This window comes from Thunnus maccoyii, chromosome 11, assembly GCF_910596095.1.
Source record: "Thunnus maccoyii chromosome 11, fThuMac1.1, whole genome shotgun sequence".
NCBI lineage: Eukaryota > Metazoa > Chordata > Actinopteri > Scombriformes > Scombridae > Thunnus > Thunnus maccoyii.
In genome coordinates this window covers 9,139,898-9,159,557 of record NC_056543.1, presented here as the reverse complement: position 1 = coordinate 9,159,557, position 19,660 = coordinate 9,139,898, and the positions used below count along the sequence as shown (strand labels likewise).

The following is a 19,660-nucleotide window of genomic DNA, read 5'->3' as shown; positions in this document are numbered from 1 at the left end:
TGCTTTATTTTGCAAGTTCCAGGGAGCTATTAGCCATTACACCTGTATTGATAAGTGTTTACATACGTGTTACCTGTAGGTGGCAGTATAACATCTGCACATAGCATGATGATAAAGAAGGTACCAGCAGGCTCAGGGAATGTGGTACTATGGGGTGTACAATAAAATAACTAGCCTAGCTAGCATGAAGTTCCAACCTTTATAAGTTTTTATTACTTTGAAATATTAAACATTACAATGGCCACTCCAATGTTTTGCTAATTTTGCTGAGTAGTGCGCGCTGCTAACAATCAGTTAATCCATTTATAGTTGAGTGCACGTGCTACCACGTTGCATGAAGATGGAGCTTGAGTTAAGACCAGCGAGTCTACCTGCGCAAGTCAATGCACAACGCAAAAGGAAACCAAGAAGGCACTCAGCTGTAAAAAGTACAGACTACCGTCCATATTGTTTATCTTATCACTGTGTGTCTCTATTTCATTCAGACTGCACTCCATTTCTTTTTCACAGTAAGAAACCCATCGCTCCAGTCCTCCGCCCTCTGCAGAGAGTCAGCAGCACACTCGTTGTGTCTTTCTCAGTTGGCTAATGGAACTGCAGGTCTGCAGTCAACAAGGCAGACTTCATCCAGGCCTTTGCCACCCAGGCTTCACTCCACCCTTACCACATGTCTTGACAGCCTCTACCCTTTCTTCTCCAGGCCTGCACATGCTGCACCCTCCAATCCCTGGTTGTCTGGGTCGCTACGCACAGAACGGACCAAGCTCAGGGCAGCAGAGAGGATGTGGTGCAAAACCAGAGACCCAGTCATCCTAACTAAGTATCAGTCTCTTTATCCTCATTCTCAAATACTGTCACTACTTGCAAAACCACACACTACTTGGACAAGATTAGTTCCACCACCGACTAACGTACACTGTTCTCCACTTTCTCCATCTTATCTACTATTCAAAGCTTTGATGCTATTAGTCGCCTTCAAGGCAACTAATGGATTTGCACCCTCCTACATTAACTCACTCATCAGGCTGTTTGTCTCCTCCCATCCAGTCCGGTATGCCAGTGAACAACGTCTGGTAATACCATCACTGAATGGTAAGAAATCACGATCCAGACTCTTCTAGTTTGTGGTTCTGCGATGGTGGAATGAGCTACCCAGCTCCACACGGTCTGCTGACTCCCTTGGTGCGTTCAAGAAATGCCTGATAACTGAGCTCTTCCGTGAACACCGCAACACTTGAGTCCCTTTAACTTTCAGCACTTTGTGTTATGCCCTAGTAGCCTACTGGTTAAGACGCATGCCGCACAACTGCAATGTCTGGTGTGATTCCAGCAGTGGACCTTTGATGCACGTCAACCCCAAATCTCGCCTCTAAAAACCGTTCTTGACTGTTGCACTACTTTCTTGTTGTTTCTTATCTACTTACAGGTGTTTTTTTACTTGGATAATTAAAAAAACAAACAAAAAAAGCTACTCTCATGCTTGTAAGTTGCAGCATCTGTCAAATGACAAAATGTGAAATGTAAATGTACTTAGAGGTTTTACAGGTGAATATTTAGAGAGAATTCAATGACTGATAATAAAATACATATTCAATCACCTTTGTAACCTATTATTTGCCATGTTGCCATGGCTCTAAGAGCTTAAAAGCAAGTTTATACAGTACCTGTAACTCATGTAACTGATGAAAGGCTGACACCTCATAGAGGAGGGAAAGCTTTTCATATCATAAACCAACATGGAGCATCCTTAAGCACGTGTTACAAAACACCCTGAGAATCCAATTTGAAAACAAACATCTGCCCTTCCCAAAAAAACAAAAATGGTGACTCCCTAGAGGACTTGCACCCAGCGCTCATCACCATGGTGACCCGGTGTGTTGGCACTTTAATAGCTGTGAAACTCCAGTTAAATAGCTCACCTGCTTTTCTCATTACAGCTCCTCTTCACAAGACCACGCTTCTAGCCTCAGAGCTAATAACTCAGATCACAGTGTGTGGAGGAAAAATGTGGTGTCGTCTTTACAATGTGTCCCAGGGGTCTGCACTCAAGGGCCCTGAACAGTGGGGGGCCTTGCATTTGAAGCCTTCTCGGATGAGCACTGGAACATTCAATAATTTCCTCCTTGGATTAGATATACAGCCCTCCTGGTGAGCAGGGCAAACACACGACATGGAGAGAGATAAACACTGTCAGCTTTGCGGGTTTTCTGAGGTGTTAGGAATGTGAGCTAATAGGGCTATCAGGGTTAGCAGTGAGATTAAATTGTTTTATACAGCTTAGCAATATTGTTTAAGGGTGAAAATACTACTACGTTACATTTATCAAAGTCTAATTGATCAACACAATCAAGATTTATTGTCCCGCAGCTTCAGGATAAACTAACAGTCCAGAGCTGAGGATATTGTTGGTGACACAGGTGACATTGAGGGAGTGACAGTGGACTGCAAATGCCACCCCTTTGTTGACATCCGGTGATCTTCACCCTACTTGTCCTAGCTCAATCAGCAGAATCAACAACACTACTGTTTGCCCAGCCTCCCTTGCACTGCCTCCCCCGGTCTGCCTGAGCTCAGCCTAACTTTCCTGTAGCCCAGCCCCAGTTAGGCCACCTGGCTACCACATCGCATTGTGAACATGAGCCTACCATCATGCTAACCTTGGCACCAGGGTCACAAGTGCAGCACTAATTACGCTGCATTATTTGTGCAGGAGGCTGCCCCATCAGCACCCGAGTGCACAAGCTCTCTGTCATTTGTTCAGCAAATTTACTCTGACCCTGCCAACAAGACCTGCCCCCCCCCCCCCCCCCCCCCCCCCCTTCTCTCCTGTTTGGCCTGGTTAAAGTTCAGATTCTGGAAGTAGTACATGCATAATGAATATAATTGTGTTATAGCCAACATAATTGCTCCGGCAAACACTGTTTTTTGTAACTGTCAAGTCAATGAAGTGCATTTGAGTTGAGTGTGGGTTGCATGTAGGTTTGTTATTTTGTGCCGTGAGCTCTCTGTTATTGGACTAAACTAAAAATAAACAACATATCGATCTGCACCACAACTAATCCAGCTACTTCATATGAATATATGTATATATATATATATATACTAGACACAATATGTTGGCCAATGTGAGCTTACTGTAGATATATCAGTATAGTTCAGTCTCAATATTCGCTGCTTGATATGTAACAAGAAACTACAGCAGAAAAGCTGAAGTGAACTCAGTATATATCTTGGTCATAATTATGTGATATAACACGTGAAATGATTATGTCATTATTTATGTCATGTATTTATGGGAACAAATAGAATATTGGCTGATATATCATTATCCAGTATTCCAATCTCTCAAATATTGATATATATAAATATAAATATAGTTAATTACTTATTGTGTCATGCACAATAATACATGGCCAGTGCACAAGGACTTAAAAGACACCAAAATACAACCACAGTGGTGAAACATTTTTCAAACATAGACAAAATTTCTTACATTACATTGCAGATAACTGTGTCTTCTGTACCATGCTCTACAAATAAAATAAGCCACACAAAAGCTTCCCTTCCTGAAACACAGGTCCACAGGTTTCTTATAATCATTCATCCAGGAAAACTCATCAGAAATACATATGCAGTATACATATGAATACATACTGCACGACTACTGTAAATGTCATACATTTTTTAGCATCATTTTGATGGACAGTTAGTACTTTGGAACCTTACCTAACAGATACAGTATGTGCCTGAAATGGACACAGTCCTGTATATCATGATTTCTGTTCTCCACGCACATCTTCCATAGAGTGTAAAGCCTTGGAGAGAGCTCTGCACTTCAAAGCTTGGCTTCTTCGTTGGATGGCCATAACTCTACAGGGCAGAGTCAGGTATTGAGCATACAGATTTTGATGGCGGTGGTGGTGGTGGTGTATGTTTATGTGTGTGTGTGTGTGTGTGTATAGGGGAGGGGGCTATTCTGCCCTATTTCCCCCTCCACCTCCAGATATCAAAGCAAACTCTGACAGTGGGGGTCTCTGGCATCCCGGGCCCCTTTCCACACAGGAGACAAAGCATCGAGCAGCGAGTCTGCATCGTATTAAACAAAGCCTAAATGCTTCAAGCTGTTACACACTCCCCAATGAAACCTTTATGAAAGGGCCCCTAATGCGATTTCAGAAACACCTTGTCATCAGGCCCGGGGCAGCAGAATGGAGAAGTGTGGATATATGAATGAATGGGTTCTTGGTGTTACTGAAGAGTGACTCTATGAGTGTAGGTGCCTATGGTTTTACTGCCCAATATGTACCTCTCACCAATATTGCCTGTTGTTTTATTCACTGTAGAGGCCTCTGCTAAATACAGGCTCTTACTAGAAACACTGCCAGTGTCTGATAATGATAATTGTTTTGTTATTATACATAAATGAAAGCTTGTGGTTGTGCGCTTTGGGATACTGCATCTAGAGAAGAACTTGACTAAGCTATAAATATTTTAAGCAAGAAACAAAAGATGAAAAAAAGATACCACTGTTCTTTTGAAGTTATGTAATCCTGTAAGCGATATCTTGTATCAATTCAACACTAAATTTGGATTGCCATCGAGTCTGCAAGTTGTAATTCAGAGCTGACTTGTGAGTCACATTTTCACAACTTACTGGAAAAGAACTGCGCAATAAAACAGACATGGCGGTTGTTTTTCTCAAACTCTGGGAACAAACCCATTCCTCGGCAAAGAATGTGGTTCATTTAGGAAAACAGCACAATTTATTTTTTTTTATAAAATAAAGGCTAAAAAAACAGTAGCTGAAGTTATTGAGGTCTTGTTTGTCATGGTGGAGTCAAATTTGAACATTTCTAGCATTTAGTATGTTCAAAGCAATATATGTTTCCTTAATAAAAAAATCTTGGATTGGTTTTGCTGCTGTTTTTACAGAAACAGATCACAGTTACTGCTTGTTAAATCAGATTTGTGCAATACATGTTACTGGGTGTTCTTTGGTCAGTTTACATTGCAGAGTTTGGTAGTGGTACAGATGGCTGCTCTGCAGTGGGGCTACTAGTAGCTTTAAAAGTGATTGCACCGATGGTAATAGACACTGTATTCTGTACAATGAGAACCAGCTGGACCTTTCCTCTGCTGAACATCTTTGGTTCATCTTGAATCACTTTCTAACACACATATACACACATACATACACACACACACACACACACAGACACACACAAGTGCATTCATGAAAAGCCAGATGTACGTACACTGATACAGCAAATAATCAGGTGATAATATGTACTGTACATGAGTCAAAAACATACACACACACATACACAAGCGCACACATGCATACGCACGCACACATGGCTTTAGATCCTCTTGCCAAGATCATTTGGGGTGAGCCTCACAAATGTTTGTGGCGGTTGAAGTCAAAGGTAACCAGCACATGGACAGAAAAATTCCACTCATCACAGCCTCCAACAAATCATCTCTTCCATAACTTCCCTCACACGTCCGTAACCCTCTCTGTCAGATCAAAGCCTTTGGTGAATCATCACGCATCCATACATTTGCCCTCTTTCCTCTGTTTCTCTGTAGCGTTTTATCCTTCCTTTCTTTTTCTCTTAACCTGTTTTTTATCTTTCAACACCTCTCTGTCTCACTTCTTCAGTCGTTTCTGTTTATGAGGCTGATGTGAAGGCAGAAGGCCATGCATGCAACAAGGACGTGTTTTCACTGATGTGACAGCAGAGAGGATCTGGGCTTATTAAGGGCATGCCCTCGACCCATGTGGAGCTGGTTTTAAAGGTGTCAGACAAGACAGAGGTACGTCATCCTGCTCTGCTGAATTTATGGCCCGAGCTCATCTTTGATCTGAGAGGCAGGTCATTCCTCTCTCTCTCTCTCTCTCTCCTCCCTTTGTCTTCCTCTCTCAGGGTCTTTCTGTTTTTCGCTCTCACTTCATTTTGCCGTCTTTGCCTCTCTCTCTCTCTCTCTCTCTCTTCCTCCCTTCATCTCTCTCAGGGGATCAAAAATTCCTCTCAACTCCAATGAGCATTGGTTGAGATATACATGAATCACTTACCGACATCCACAGGGCAGACGGGCCAATAACTAGCTGTTGTGGATATTAGAGTCTCTATGTTCACATCAAAGAGTTTTCACTAGCTTAGCTGTTCACTTTTATAGATATAATGTTTTAATATGTAGTTATTATTCCTCTGAAACTATAGATTTTACTAGAATTAGACTAGAATTAAATAAAATAAAATGTGTATGATCAGGTAGGTTCTGAGGTAGCTTTATATTACTGTGAGGTCAATTTAAACTATCAAGTTAAGCTTTTTCACACACTTTTCCATTTTCTTCACATTATTTTCACACTATGTTTAGCAGTGAAATACGATCGGGAATGAATTTCAGTCACTTTGAGACTGGGGCAAGCTGTCAATCTCATCATTCGCTGCTTGCCTTTTTGAATAAGCGTTTGCTTATCATTGCCCGGAGCATATACAGTGGATGGAAAAGTGCTGGCCAGGGGCCCCTCTCACTCATTTTCTTCTTGTGAAGTGTGTATGTGGAGCCTTTACCCCGCAGACGCTGTGCAGGATCAGCCTCTCGCTCTGCAAGTCAGAACCTTCTCCCCTGGGCATGGAGGCCTCCTGCAGCTGAGGCAGGGAGCAGAAGGTCATAGGGCATAATCAGGGGAAGTGTGTGTGATTGTGAGCGCTCCTGCCTCTGCATTTTCCTTCTTTCATGCAATGCGCTCAAACATATTTGAACATCGCTTTCATATTTGCATGTGTGAAACATTACTTTCTTTTTTTTTTTTTTAAAAGAGGTTGTACGAACTACACCAGCAAAATGTAACCACAATTCGACCCTATGCTGAGGCATGCCAGGGGCTGAATTAAGAGCTCTGGCACTGAGTAAGAGAAGTGTGACAGTCACCATTACCAGTGGAACCCAAAACACAAAGCAGACCAGGTTTCCTATGGGCCAAAAGGCAAAAGGAGCTTTCAAGTGAAAACCAGGATGTGTCCCAATACCAAGCGAGCACTCATGGGTTTAAACAATGTTGTGCAACTTTCAGGAGGTACTTGGTTCCACCCCATTTACATCGACCAGTCTCCCCGGACATGTTGAACACACATAACATGGGCAAATGCACTCAAGATACTGTAGTTTGATTATTTTCAGATACTTTTGTTGAACTAATGTGAACGCTGCAGTGTAAATTAGCAAAATTGCTTCCTAATAAGATGCAATTATTCAGTACAATTTGATTAATGATAGACTTTAACATTAACAGTGGAAGCCTTGTTTCCTTAATAATTTCAGGAACATCATTGAATAGTATGTTTTTAGGGGAGGTAACAAAAAAGAAACTATCCTCTCATTTCTGGGTCTCAAATGCATTATTTCTGTATTGTTATATAAGTGTTTTAATTTTTATTTTTTTTAAATAAGACACAATAAAGCAGATCACACCTCCAGTGTCTTAAAAATTATATTTGATTCAGAAACATCTTGCAAGCAAGAAAAAATTATCTCACGTCACTGGTATTTCTTCTTTCTTTTTAAAGAAAAACTACTAGTAAAATAGTATTTTTGGAAGTGTAGTCCACCTACTTCACAGCATGACAACGATAATGTTAAGAGCCTGGCCATATTCAAAACACAACACACAACAATACAGAGCTACAGAAACTCTCTGGAGGTCAGTCAGCTGATTTAGACAAACTCTGCATTTTGGCAGTGGATAAATTCAGCTCTATAATGTGAGCCACCTGTGAGCGGCTCTGTGTAGGGAAAACATGACATGACAGATGAAGAGGTGGACCGCTGACAAAACGCATGGAGACCGTCCACTGGAGGCATCCGCAGAAACCGGAGAGCTCCTCGGTTAGTTTAAGCCTCCTTCCTGTTTGACTTCCACATTATAGGAGCTGTGAGAGCGTACAGACCTGATTCGATTAAAGATCAAGCGGATAGATTTTCTCCAGCCTGACGAATTTGTGCGTAAATCGCCCTCCACAGAGCACATGCATACACTTCTGTGGGTATTTACTGTACATGGATGGTTTGTGTAGATATAAAGAGCTTTGCAGAAAGTGACTGGACTATGGTTTCAGTCTGATTTAACTGGTAGACAGCTTTTGTCAGTCTGAGTGCTTATGTATCAGAGACTCATGGCATTGAATATGGTATTCCTCAAGGAAGCATTCTCGGCCCAATTTTGTTTTCATTATATATGCTCCCACTCGGAAACGTTATTAACCATCAGCATGCCAGTTTAATATTTTTATGCTGATGATACACACTTGTGCATGTCTGTCTCACCAAATGACTCCATTACACTGCCTGTCTTATTGACATTAATGTACGGATGGGTAAAAACTTTTAGAAATTAAATAAGAAAAAAAAAACTGAGATTATTTTAATAGGACCCAAAACAGCAAGAATGAAACTGCACTCAATGCTTGGTGGTTTTAGCAAACAGATTAAAAGACACATCACAAAGTTGGGAGAGACTTTAGACTCTGATTTAAATTTTAATTCTCATTTTAACAAGATCATTAAAACATCCCTTTTTTCATCTGAGGAATATCACCAAAGAGAGATGCTGAAATGCTCATTCATGCTTTTATTACCACCTGTTTAGACTATTTTAATTCCCTTTTTACTGGATTACCAAATAGTCTATAAGAAAACTACAGATAGTTCAAAATGCTGCAGACAGAATCTGGACTAAAACAATGAAAATGGATCACATCACCCCACTGCTTAAGACCCTGCACTGCCTACCTGTATCTTTTAGAACTGATTTTAAAGTTCTTTTATTTGTTTATAAAGTTTTAAATTACTTTATTCCTCCCTAAAATCACAGATTTTCTTTCATTTTTATGTTCCAGCCAGATCACTAAGGTCCTCCACCGCTTTTCTTTTAAATGTTCCTTATGTGTCCCATAAAAGTACCGGTGAGGCTGCCTTCTGTTTTTATGCCCCTAAACTGTGGAAACGCTGCCTCTGATATTAGAATGGCAGCTCTCTCTGTGTTTTTAAAAGGAAATTAAAGATCTATATTTTTGATCTGGCCTTCAATTTGCAGTAATGTTACTGTATAGCCTTAGTTTTTAACTTTTAATCATTGTTTTTACATTATTCTTATCCCTGGTGTTTATTTTATTTTTATTTTATTTTTTTTAACATGTTGTTGTTGAAATTTTTAGTCTTGCAAACCTTTATTTATTGTTGTCTATTTTTGTTTTTCTTTTTTTTTGTCAGTGTTGGTTTCATCTTGCTATGTGAAGCACTTTGGGCTGCATTTTTGTATGACAGTTGCTATATAAATAAAGTTGATTTATGGCACACAGAGTTAACGCTCCCAGAATAAATATAATACACATACACTAGTTTACTCACAAGTTTCAGGTTGATGTTTTATTTGAATGCAAACCCTTTAGTTGTAGACAATTTCTATCAGGGAATTATGCTATGAAATTGTATAAATGTCAGTTCATTATTTAAACCACATATTAAGGATTATCAGCAATAATTCAAAATACAGAAAAGCATCCTAAGAAATGTGTAACAAAAATTTAATTGGGACTATTTTGTAATAACTGAACCCATAATTTGATTTTATTGGGGTTCAACTTCTTATTTCAGCTTAATTTGCTATAATATAAAGAAATGTATTTGGTGCCACTATAGGAAACAAACAAAGGAACAAGCTTTCTTTGCTTTTGACTGCAAATAGGTGACTTGTTTCAGTCATATCGCAGACACATGAAACCATGACTGGTCCCTCCTGCTTATTAACGGACCAAGACGCACACAAGCTCCCCCTCCTGATCTCAAAACCACTCCCCTCCCAACCTCGAAACTATTTAGCATCTGAAACCGGGATAAAGTTTCCAAAAAAGTTTAAGGAAAAAACTTCCTGTGAGAGGAGAAGCATGCCAACCTCCAGTTTTGAACCAGCCTCTTCTTAAGCAAAGGCACAGTTTGAAGCGCAGAGAGTGAGACACCCTGACACTATTCTCCCATCTTTACGGATATTTATACATTTTTTTTTGTAACCACGGCTTCAAAGGTGGACAACGTTTTTTCCTCTCTATCCCTGCATTTCTTCAAGAAAGAAATGGAAGAGGGCTCCAGTTCCCCGGTCTCCCCTGTGGATAGTCTGGTGACCAGCGAGGAGGAGCTGGACAGACAGCAAAAACGCTTCGGGAGGAAGAAGAGACACAGCAAAAAGTCCGGCGAGGACAGCAGCGGCAGCAGCCCGGGTCCGGTGAAACGGGGCAAAAAACAGAGTCCGAGCAGCACTCAGTCGTACGAGGAGCTTCAGAACCAGCGGGTCCTGGCCAACGTCCGGGAGAGGCAACGGACTCAGTCTCTGAACGAGGCCTTTGCGTCTTTGCGCAAAATTATCCCCACTCTGCCATCGGACAAACTCAGCAAGATACAGACGCTGAAGCTGGCCTCCAGATACATTGATTTTCTCTGTCAGGTGCTGCAGAGCGACGAGATGGACAACAAGATGTCCAGCTGCAGCTACGTTGCGCACGAAAGACTCAGTTACGCGTTCTCCGTGTGGAGGATGGAGGGCGCTTGGTCTATGTCAGCATCTCACTAGCACCCAGAGACCTTCACTTACAATGCCGAAGCGGTGGGTACCAGAAGCCGAGAAAAAAATGAATATTACGTATATTGGTGGCAGTTGCAGACATAGGAGAAATTTAGTTTTTATTCATGAATGGTGGTGAATAAACACAATAAATATTTAGACAGTATGATGCTGTAGGCTGACAAATGATAGAAGGTGAATTCACACATTATAATCTGTATCCTGTGAATTTTCCTCTCAAATTCTCGCTCTTTTCTGAGTTAATTTTCTCCAAAATGTGACTGTATGAGTGGCGGTGATTTGGCCACGTGCCTTGGATTTGGAGGATTTAAATTTATAGCCTGCTGCCATATTTTGATCCGCACAACATAATGTATATTCCAGGCAGTCAAATCCAAAAAAAAAAGAAACAGGTGATTACCAAAACGTTCATCAGCTGTGCACCAAAAACCATATCTTGATTCAACCTGAGCTGTGCACACTTTTTTTTTTTTTTTTTTTTTACGCGTGTGACAGATTTCACCACGAGGCCTCAGCATCTTCTGCGCCCGGATGCTGCTGCGCGCGGGCTCTTGGTGACAACTGATCCACCGGTTTACTTGTAGATAACGTTTCAAGATCCCACGAGGATCCAGTCAAAATCTAAAAAGTTCAGTTCAGGAGGTGGGAAAGGGAACAGTGTATTTATTTTGAGAACATTTGGCGGAGTGAAGTAGGCGGATTAATACAAATAATAGTTTTGGAACATTTTCACATGCCAGACCAAATGAAGAATACGCCTCGCTGACCAAAAAGGACAACAAGTCGGGTCTATTTTTGACTAGAAGCGCGTTAAATCAGCCAGCTGTGACATTTGCAGTTAATCCTTATTCGCAGCACTTTTTTTTATTTTATTATAAACGAGGGGGGGCAAGAAGTGCTGCTTGAGCCGCACCAAAACGCAGCTGTAGTGCCACCACGGGTAATTTATATCCACAACAGAGTGCTTTCCTGTGTGGAGACCGCAGGAATGGGCAGCTCGGCTGGACATAAAAGTTCAAGCCAGTGCAAGACAATAAAAACAGAGGCCCGTATTAACAAGAAGTCAGGATTTGGTCACGTTATTTTGCAGATTTTGCAGCCTGCTTCGCTCGTGTCTAGAGAGCTCCATGATACACTACCTAAACAGCTGAGTGCAAACCTTTTCACCTTTTCACTGGCATGATTTTAAGGGACTAGAAAAAGATGAAGCAAAGTCAAGAAACACTGACTGTCACGGGTCAAATAGAGGTTCAGGTAGAGCGATGTGAGCTGTTTATTCTTGGCTACTTCTTATTAGATGTTAGATTAAAGTTTCCCACAGCGAGAACAGAAAGAAGATGCCACTAAATAATACTTTCCCCATTAAAAACGTAACTAGAAGCAGGGTTTGTTTAGTTCTCCTGACAGTCATAACTGCTCATCAGCGAGGCTTTGTTGTCTTATAAACAGATCTTGGGGCCGTGGGCAGAGAAATAAGCTTCATTATAGTGATTTGTGTAAGCACAGTAAATTTGAAGGTGGCTTATTTTTTTCTCCCTCCAAAAGCCATTCCAGCATCTCTTTAAGCTGTCACTTTAATTTCCAGTTCAATTGACCTGCGTGGAATGTAAAAGAAAACAATAAAGGATTACCTTTAAGGATGATCATGGCCTTTAACCCCTCTCCTCTTTTTCTTACTTAAAATACGTGACATACACAGAGATGAATGTGTTCCACATTAAAACACGTTATTAGGCCTCGTTTTTAATGGAATAAAATGGGTGAAATCACTAAATGGGGTTTTTATTCATAAAATTGAAAAACGTCAGTAAATAATAGCCTGAACAAATCGTGACCTGAGTGAACTTAGTGATATATTTCAATAATAACTCTGGGCTTAATGTTGCTTTGAGGAATTACATTTTTATTGTTTTAGGACTGTCCACTAATCGAAATAAAAACGCGTGAATTTACTCAGGTGCTTCAAACTAAAGCTTTTCTGTTGCCATATGGTTTTACTCAGCTCAGTGGCTAATAATTGATTCATTAATGACTTCCCGAATGCTAATCGAGCAGTGAATGTTAAAAAAAAAACACAACACACAGTGCCATCCACCCCCCCCAAAAAACAAAAAAAAACAACAACCCAAAATCAATGTGCGTCATGAGTTTTCTGTAACCTATTTATATGCTTATCAACACAATATAAATCATTTTACTTATATTTATCTCTGTTCTTCCTTTACAGACTGTTTACTTTTACAAAGTATGAAGACCAAAATGGATTATTGAAGAACCCATCGACCTCAAAGGCATGGCGGAGAGACGTAATGTGACCCACAACTACAAACTCTCGGGGAGTGTGTGTGTGTGTGCGTGCGTGCGCGTGCGTCTGTGCGTCTGCGTCTGTGTGTGTGCGTGCGTGCGTGTGTGTGTGTGGATGCAGATTCATCACACTGCTTCTGACTGTCTGGAGCTGTTTGTGGCAGTGAGGAGGGGAATAAAAGACACAGCCCTGATGTTATAGCTCGGATTTACGGCCTCTAAGCCATCCTTTAACCGCTTAAGAAGGAGATATATTTTGTTTTTTTCAAAGACTTTAAACCAAAGTATAAATAAATATATATATATAAATATATATATATGAATGAATGCATATTGTACCTACCTGTGTAAGTACGCCTGTAGCCTGAAAAGGGACCAATGCAATTTAGCGTCATTCGCTGCATGGATTTATTTCATCGACTTTCTTTAGCAAGTCTCCAAACTCCGTCCAATGTACATTTTTTTTTTTTTTTTGGCTTATTTATTAAAACACATATTTTTGAACGAAATGTAGTTCTTCTGTTTATTTGTGTAGCAGCTGCAACTGTAGTTCAGCTGAATAAACTGCAATAAAAATCAGTTTCAAGTTTCTGGTTGAACTGAGATGAAAATGAAGAGTTAAAGCAGAGAGTGAGGCTGGATGGTCCTTCAGAGCTGCTAGAGATCAGCTAAAAAATAACAACACCATTTTTTTTTTTTTTTTTTTTACAGCTGGGTGTGAGAATTTGCACTTTTCCTCTCCTCTCCTCTTGTTATGGAAAGAAAACGCCGACTTAAAGAAAAAACGACCATAAAAAAATACAGCTTCATTAACAGTGGAGGAAATTCGAGCCAGTTTCAAACTCAGCCATATAAAATGCTTGTCCGCTTAAATAACTAGTAATCATTTCAAATGGCGATGCCTTTTGGGCTCTTTAACGAGCAGGGAGCCCCAACAACCGCAGATAAGGACAATAACTCTCAGCCTGCAGCTTGAAAAAAAAAAAAAAAAAAAACGGACCCCAACTAAACGACTGAAGAAATTCCTTTGAATCTCTCCCGCTCACTCTTAAAACATTAAATTGTTTACATCTCGTTTTTCCAGACGTGGTTAGATGCAATCTAAACACTGAAAGGACTTCATTGTTAACGCGAGGCTGCCAGTGTGAATGGGGGGGGGGGGGCTGTTTCAGCTAAATTGTGCACTGTGGGTCTGCTGTTCAAATCTTTACTTTCAAGTTACAATTTTAAAAGCTCTGAAATTTTTTAATCATTACGCTTTCAGCTAGTAGACGTCACACTCCTGCACCCCAGAGTATAATATATGCAGGAGATGACAAATACCACAAAGCAGGATGATGCTGCTGTAAAAAAATCACAATTGTTTTGCACAATCGAACCTTAAACATCTATAGGAATATTATAGTATTTGCTATAGTCTGCGTTTCTCGAGGTCAGTGTCTGTGGTCTGCAGGGGAAACACCTGTGACCACTGTGGCTTTATCCTCCTGCTGGTTTGTGAAGATGCTGATGCGCCAGACTCACATTATCCACACACACTTTATCTTACATAAACAGCATGAGGCAGTACTGAATATCCAGGCATTAAAGGATAGCTCTGCATTTTTGCAAGTATGTCTTAAAATAACAGTCAGACACTGGACGCTGAAACAGATTTTTGCTCGTAGTAATCATTCCACCTGTTCACACTGGCCTTCCCAGCGTGATTCCAGTGTAAGTGATGGGGAGGACAAAATCCACAGTCCTTCCTTCGGTGCAAAAAAATGTTTACTCGAAGTTAATATGAGGCTTCAGCAGTCTGAGTCAGACGAATCAAATTGGGATCTTCCAGAGTTAGTAGCGTGCACGCACATCCAAACCAGAGAGGGCAGGTGCTGGGCTGTAATTCATGAAATAAACAGAATCATTTGCGAGTTGTTTAGTCTGTTTATTTCATGATCTTCGAAAGTTACCCGCAGCAATGTTTCCTCGTTGAGCTGCGTTAGAGAAATACTAACACACAGCAGGAATTTCATCCAAAAAAGACCATAACTTTAAAAGATCAAATTAAGTTTCAGATGTTCGTAGTGTTTCAACTGGTGCAGCATTTCTAGGAAGTGATTAATTTATGTTGGTGAGCTTAATCACTGGGAGTGTGATCGCTTGCCTCTTTATTGAACGCCAAGGCCATGGTTTTTAAATTGAGTGATTTATCTGACAGAGAGAAATGTGTGACACTGTGATCTCTGTGACTAATTCTAATCTCACTGGACTGCATGCATCAAGCCCTACAGGGACGCATGAACGTGTAAATTTACACTATAAAAACACATCTGATATGCAGGGGCAGTGTGAACAGGCTCGTGACAATACATGGATGATTAAAAAAAAAAAAAGAGATTTTCTATAATTATAATCTGATTCAAAATATTCCTACATTCACTGTTGGGGTCATTTGTAAGAGACATTTCAAGTGATAACAGTCTGAATCCTTTCCTAAGACTTGTAAAACATTTGCAATAAAACCATAATAATTGTCAAAAATGAACAAATGCCAGAATGTGCAGTCTTGATTTTTGGCATGGTGGTCTTGGATGCTGTTAGACGGCCCTTCCTACCAAGGCCGGCTTATCCATAGGAGCTCGTTTGATACCTGCTCATTATCCCGGGCCCTCACAGCCGAGCAGGAGAGAATCACCCGGGGCCACTGCTCCAGCGGTGCGAGAGATCCAGATGTTTCCCGTAAAATCAGACGGAAAAAGCTACAAAACTTTAATTTGCAGTAAAAAGGGAATAAAGTAAAGGTTTACACTCTGTGTGCCTCAAACGGTATTCTGCGTTCGTCTGGTTCAGTAAAAAAATCCTAAGGTTAGCCCATACCACTCTGGAGGCTGATGTCGGCTTGACTGAACTTCCCTTCTGCGTGTGTGTGTGTGTGTGTGTGTGTGTGTGTGTGTGTGTGTGTGTGTGTGTGTGTGTTTTCAAAGCTGAAAGTCAGCTGTGTCGGCTGCCACCATAGCCATATACAAAGTATTACTCAGACTTCAAATACGCCTCAAATATTGATTTTTCTGTCTCTGGTTGTGTGTTGTGGAGAATCACTTAAAATGAGCTGCAGAATATTGATCACGGCTATTAAATTAAACTACAGTCTGGAAATAAACATTCATGGCAACAGTGTAAATTTCTGTTTGGATACACAAGTCATAAGAAAGGATACTGCATATCTAATAATAATAATTATTATAATAACAATAATTTAACAAAGAAATTAAAAATAAATAAATAGGGCTGCAAATCATTCTATAAAGGCATTTATTGAATTGTTGAATATTATTGCAATATCACTTGTTCCATTAATTTAAGTGTATTTCACAGTAAAACCACAATCATTTCCTCACTATATCCTCCCTATACTCAAATCATTATATCTTTGTTGTATAACATGCTTAAAGTGCTAAATCTATATGTACACAGAGATGAACTGGCTGCTAAACAAAACCATGAATCCTGATGCACGTGGTAAAAAAAAAGAGCAATGCGAGTTCAGAGGAACCTGGCAGAGTAACGGCTGTCAAGGCTGCCTGGATGAAAAGGAATTAGCAGAGGTTCTTTGGTCTTATTCTCCAGCTCGCCCTTCCCTCATTCCATCATTTGATCAGGCTCCCTTCGCACAGAAAGGGCCCTGGTCGCATTACCATCAGTCTTCAGAGCTGGTGCCCCTTTTTTTTTTCTTCATATATACACCTGAATGCTGTCTACACCAACTGCAGTATTTTTTCTAATGGAGGAGAGAGCGACGCTAAGCAACTTCAAGATTTACCAAACTGGTCTGACGATTGAAATAAATAACTTCTAGTGATTGTCTAGATTGGATTGGGGGGGCAGGGGATCTAATCATCCCCATACCTGTTGAAGTATCTTCGACTGAAATGCTTATCTGTCCTCCTGCCGTTACAGTCTCTGACCTAGTGAGCAGAGAAATATGTGTGGACATACTTGTGCTGAATGCCCACATCTGCACCTGTACCCCGCTCATCCAAGGAAACGTCTGCTCTTTCCTCTGTTTCCTCTCCATTTAAGATCACCGTGTATCCTTTGTATTAAATCACCGAACGCTCATCGTCTCACCTCCAAAATCTCACGCATGGCTCAGCGGGGGTTGCTTGTGTGATCTCTGAGAGCCGGGGGAGTGTAACTGGATACGAAAATATTGTTGTAAATTTAAAGTTGTGAAGCGGTCCAGCTAGATGACTGGTGTGTTGGATCTTCCTTCCCATGTGACACCATTAACACATCTGGTGGTGCGGTGGAAAACATCTCCGTTTTTAATTTGCATCATATTGATAAACGACCTTAAATCTGATATTGATCTGAAACTGTGAACAAAGTCGGAGCTGTGGTGTCATTTTTCCATCCAATCTGTATCAGATCGTTGTAAGACTGCAACTAACAATCATTATCGATTAATCGATGGTCTTTAAAATGTCAGACAATTATGAAAAATATTGATTGCATGTAACCTAAAATGTCTTGTTTTGTCCCGACCATCAGCCCACAACCCAAAGATAATCATTTTATATCACTGAGGACCAAAGAAACCACAAATACCGACATTGAAGAAGCTGGAACTGGTGAAATTTTAGCTTTTTTTTTTCTTTCTTTCTCTCTTTACCGATTAATTTTCTGGCGATTGATCAATCATTGCAGCTCTAAATCACTGTCATTATATAAAAATATCTCATGAAAGATAACCACTCACACCCTTAGCATGCAGAGAGAAGCAAGGCTGTGAAATAGAGGTCAGATGCCTCCATTCAAGCGTCTGGAGCCTGATGTAGGCGACGCACCGTCCAAATATATAAAGGCTCTTTCTCATTCGCACATGATGTTTCAATTGATACTAAGCTGGTCAAAAATAAATGTGATCAATTAGGAGGTTCATAAAAATAATAACCATGTTATTTAATAATATACATAATAAAAAAATAAGTCTGTGATGTTGAGACAGACTTCAGCTGAGCAGCGTTTGGACAATAAGTATGGAATGTCTCACTCTGTACTGTACGTGTGTAACTTGGTTCTTGGCTCCGGGCCTTATAGCACATCTTCTCTTCTGGCATCATCTATAGTCCATCTGGTCTCTTCTCTTTCTCTCTCTCTCTCGCTCTCTCTCTCTCTCTCTCGCTCTCCCTCACATACACACACACACACAAACACACATGCAAGGGACCAACTGCTGTGGACAATAACTACAGTATATAGACTGCTTCATTTTCCGTTTCCTTTATCTTTTAAAAAAAAAAAAAAATCTTGAATAAATCAGTCTTCATCAGCCTCTTTGTCTTACTCCACTGGTATACCTGGAACATGGAGGAATAATGCAGCCAAGAAGGGAGCAAGACTATCACTGATCATTACCTCTCAGTGTCCAGAAAATATCTATCTTTGGAGCCAGCCATGATGATGATGATGATAGCCAAATGGCAACGAAGGGCAGCTGAACGATGTCATCTCAACAGGGAAACATTTACAAAGCATTAGTGTTGTAATACTCACAATCAAACATGTAATAAAAACTCATTAACATTAATCTTTGGTCCTCGGATCTTTCAGGTTTGTGCTAAATTTACGTTAGCTAGATAGTCAGTGAGTTCAGATATTAAAGAAGCAGCTTTTGTCTTATATTTGCTCTGCATCTCTGGGAGAGCACAGCTTGGCTTGATACTTTTTCCCTCCACTATGGCCATGAGTCAATCATCATAAGGAGAGATTTGGATTCTTAAACACACCGCTGTCCATTCTAACAGTACCAGCAGCCTCCTCACCTTCAGCTGTGAAACTTGATTCGTCTCCAGGTTTAGGGGGGCGGGGGGGAATATGGGGGCTTCTGTTTGTGGGGTGACATGCCAACACTCCTCCTTTGCTCTTCATTAGCACCAGTGATAGCCACAGAAGGTCAGCAGAGGTCAGAGGGTCACACCAGTTCAGGAGCTAAATCACTCAACTTTGTTTTCACTTCTACGTCACTCCCCTGTGAGACAGACAGACCTGAGCTTTAAATGAATCCAAAATTAAATCATTTACACAAACAGCCATGAAGTTAAACAGGAAAGCGTCTGTTACTTTTTTCAGTTTTAGACAAGGATGAGTGTATATGAGAGAGTGCACATAAAAAATGTAAAAAAGTAAAGCAAAGTGGACTCAATTAACACTTGAACAAATGTAGATATGATTTAAGACTCTGCCAAGGTATAAGGTATCAAACCAGACCATCAAATGTAGTCTACATACATAACAGACTGTTTGATGAAAACCCCCCTTGTGGCGGGTTTGAAACAAACAAAAGCCATTCACAAACAACTGCAGGGCTTTCACACTAAATCTCAACCATCATCTTTAATCTAAAAACATTCAAACACTGCTGCTAAAACAGCAAACTAAAAATGAATTCTTTTGAAAATGAACGAAGAAGCAATAGCTAATCAAACTTTTTTTTTTTTTTTTTTTTTGGACAAATCAATTCGATCCAATCCAAACAAGTCCACAAACCAATGTTTTCCAGAGCTTTGAACCATATCACACGCGTTTCAGAGCGGAACTGCACGACATACGAGCGAACTGCTGACAAGGACCAGGTGCCGCAGTCGAGCTCCACAAAAAGCCAGTAAGTGGACCTTGAGTTTGCATTGTTTTCTCAAACTACTATTTCCAAGGTCAAGAATGAACTTT

The 19,660-nt window shown here is 40.5% G+C and overlaps 1 protein-coding gene across 1 annotated transcript; it reads left to right on the top strand.

The window, feature by feature from the left end:
* Positions 1-9,990: 9,990 nt before the first annotated feature.
* On the top strand, positions 9,991-13,222 carry twist2 (twist-related protein 2). The gene is made up of 2 exons (XM_042426873.1): positions 9,991-10,666; positions 12,873-13,222. Exon 1 carries the CDS (start codon positions 10,139-10,141, stop codon positions 10,631-10,633), a length of 495 nt encoding a protein of 164 aa, XP_042282807.1. The 5' UTR covers positions 9,991-10,138; the 3' UTR covers positions 10,634-10,666; positions 12,873-13,222.
* Positions 13,223-19,660: the final 6,438 nt, after the last annotated feature.

Coding starts and splice junctions, on each gene's coding strand:
- twist2 (XM_042426873.1), top strand. CDS start 10,139: ATGGAAGAGGGCTCCAGTTCCCCGGTCTCCCCTGTGGATAGTCTGGTG.